Below are 2,500 nucleotides of genomic sequence, written 5' to 3'. Positions count from 1 at the left end.
TTCACGTTATGAAAGAAATAGGTACGGATTTCATTTAACCATAATCTGTGAGGTTATGAGAAGTACCTCTGAGCGAATAATTCTCTTCGGCGCATTCGTCGTTCAAGTGGAACTGAAAGAGAATATGATAACTGAAATTTAAAACAGTTCAATATATTATTTTATTTTATTTTATTTTATTTAAACAATATTTAAACACGAAGTTTGCCTCAAGAGTTACAAACACTCACCGAGGGGGGCTTACTTCGAGTATACATGCATTTAGTATGGCAGTAAGACGGTAAAAAGAGCGTACAAATCATCAAGAAACACATTGTTTACTAGTAGCACAAATATACACGTATTCCGTTGCATGAAATCGGTTAGAATCAAAGACAAACGTCTGGACAAGCAAACAATAAAGCCTTCTTCCATCATAAGAAAGAGATACGCACCCAGACAAAAAAGCCGATACAATAGACCATTTTCGAATTCTCACTGTCGGACTGGATCTAGCATGAAATGGAGGCTAATGCGGGCAAATCTTTTCAAATGCAAAAATTCATGCATATATCTGAGCATCAGAGGAAAGCAGTTTATAACGGGAGGCAGCAAACAAAGGCCACTTAAGGAAAAAAAATGCTTCACAGCCTCAGTATTAAAACCACAGAAGCGGGATGATGATTCTTTACGTCCTATTTTAAATAAATAATAATTGAGCGCACAAGCATTTAAACGGAGCCGTGTGAAGAAAACCTATCAAGAGCAACATCATAAAAATAATTTTTTGCTTTTTGACCTTGAACTGACCAAGTCTTTTTAATGATTGCTAATTTCAGCGTGATTCCTATTTGCTGGCTATTGACAGTTGACTCTGAAATGGCTTTTTTTTTTTACTTCCCATTCACTCGCTGAGGGTGTGCTTGTTTTCTTTTGAAACTCGTGCGGTTCAACAAAAATTCATGTAAATATGCATATTAACGTTTTACACAATAAACTACGATAATAATAATAATAATAATAATAATAATAATAATAATAATAATAATAATATTGATAATAATAACAATAACAATAATAATGATAATGATAATGATATTGATATTGATAATGATAATGATAATAATTGTAATGCTAATCACCGTGGCAAGTACAGCAACGACGCATCTCAACAAGGTCGAACTGAAAGCATATTATGGCGCCTCTGGCTGCCGCTATACGGTCCATTCGTGACCTTGGAGCATAGCTTACAGCCAGCTGGAATCAGCTATATGCATGTTTTTGCTGAGGGAGGAAAACTGGACCCCGGAGAAAAACCCTCGTAGCAGGGTACAGAACCAACACAAACTCAACCCATTTATGGCTTCGGGTCCTGAACCGAACCTGAGCCGCATTGCCACTGCGCCACCCCTGTCACAGTCAGTATTTATGTGACAGGGCTTTGCAGAAATCGAATGCCTACAAGTTTAAAATGACCCAGAACTCATCTTTTATATTGGAGTTAGTTAGTGCAAGTCAGAAAAACATCTTAGTTTGACCCTTAAGATACCAAGGGGTCCCCCATGCATGGACCTGTAAAATATAGTCCGCCGTTAGACATGAGTGAAATGTATTAGTGGCATTGTTGAGGCTGGAGGGGATTAGAGTTTGTTCCGAGCTGAGATCATAGCTATGAAAAGCAAGAATTTTGCTCTGCATCTGAAAGTGCTAAGTTATTGTCCCAGCATCAGGAGATACCTTTTTGTAAATCTAGTTAAAATATATTCCGCCGTTAGACATGACTGACATCTATAAGTGGAATTGTTAAGGCTGGAGGGGGTTAAGAGTTTGTTCCGAGCTTGAATCATAGCTATGAAAAGCGTAGGTCCCTTGAGCCAACAGCGTATCACATCCAGGAGGATCGCAAATGGAATAAAAAGCCCAAGTTGAGGAATAGTTCGTGAAAGCAATTTAAGGGAAACCCAACACTGGACAACTTCGGGATAAATAACAAAACTGAATTGTATACAAGACGTGACATGTAAGGAAACGGTTTTTCGAATTGCGGCACTTATAAAAGGCTTGGGAAAGTGATTTCTATCATAAATAAATAAATACTGATGGCTAGTACAAACCAAATAATAATAATAATAATAATAATAATAATAATAATAATATAAGGACACTGGCATAAATCTTTGGAAGGTTATAGCGCTTGGACTGTGTTTACAAAACTTGTACGCGGTGACACGAACTGTGACCTGAACCAAATGTTGTCTCGAATTTTTACGCTGAAATTAAAGGGTTTGTGATGTCGTCAATAAAGGATATGTGTATGGCTAACATAGGCTATAAAAAAATAATATCACCACCGTATTTCAGTAGAAAGAGCTCTCGGCTTTTTCCATTGGTTTCAGAAAGATAAAATATGAATTTACTGCTCGGCACTTTAAAGCAATGGTTTAACAGCAACAGTAACCGCTATAAAAGCCGGTTTGCTTAATTATGTATGGATGCTGTACTCGTCAAAGCTGTTTTTCTC

General features: G+C 37.1%; 1 protein-coding gene across 3 annotated transcripts in view; it reads right to left on the bottom strand.

Moving 5' to 3' along the window:
- LOC138012433 (uncharacterized) overlaps positions 1–2,500 on the bottom strand; it is a 40,241-nt gene that overhangs the window by 25 nt on the left and 37,716 nt on the right. For 2 of the 3 annotated variants that reach the window (XM_068859204.1, XM_068859205.1), the window contains one exon: positions 11–112. In XM_068859204.1, coding sequence (XP_068715305.1) covers positions 54–112 — 59 coding nt within the window. In that variant the 3' untranslated portion in view covers positions 11–53. Of the gene's footprint in view, positions 113–2,500 lie in introns of all 3 variants that reach the window. The other variant, XM_068859206.1, reaches the window with a different exon arrangement.

The sequence above is a fragment of the Montipora foliosa genome, chromosome 8 (genome assembly GCF_036669935.1).
Source record: "Montipora foliosa isolate CH-2021 chromosome 8, ASM3666993v2, whole genome shotgun sequence".
Taxonomy (NCBI): domain Eukaryota; kingdom Metazoa; phylum Cnidaria; class Anthozoa; order Scleractinia; family Acroporidae; genus Montipora; species Montipora foliosa.
The sequence above is the reverse complement of the archived record's forward strand: the minus strand, read 5'-3'. Positions and strand labels throughout refer to the sequence as shown.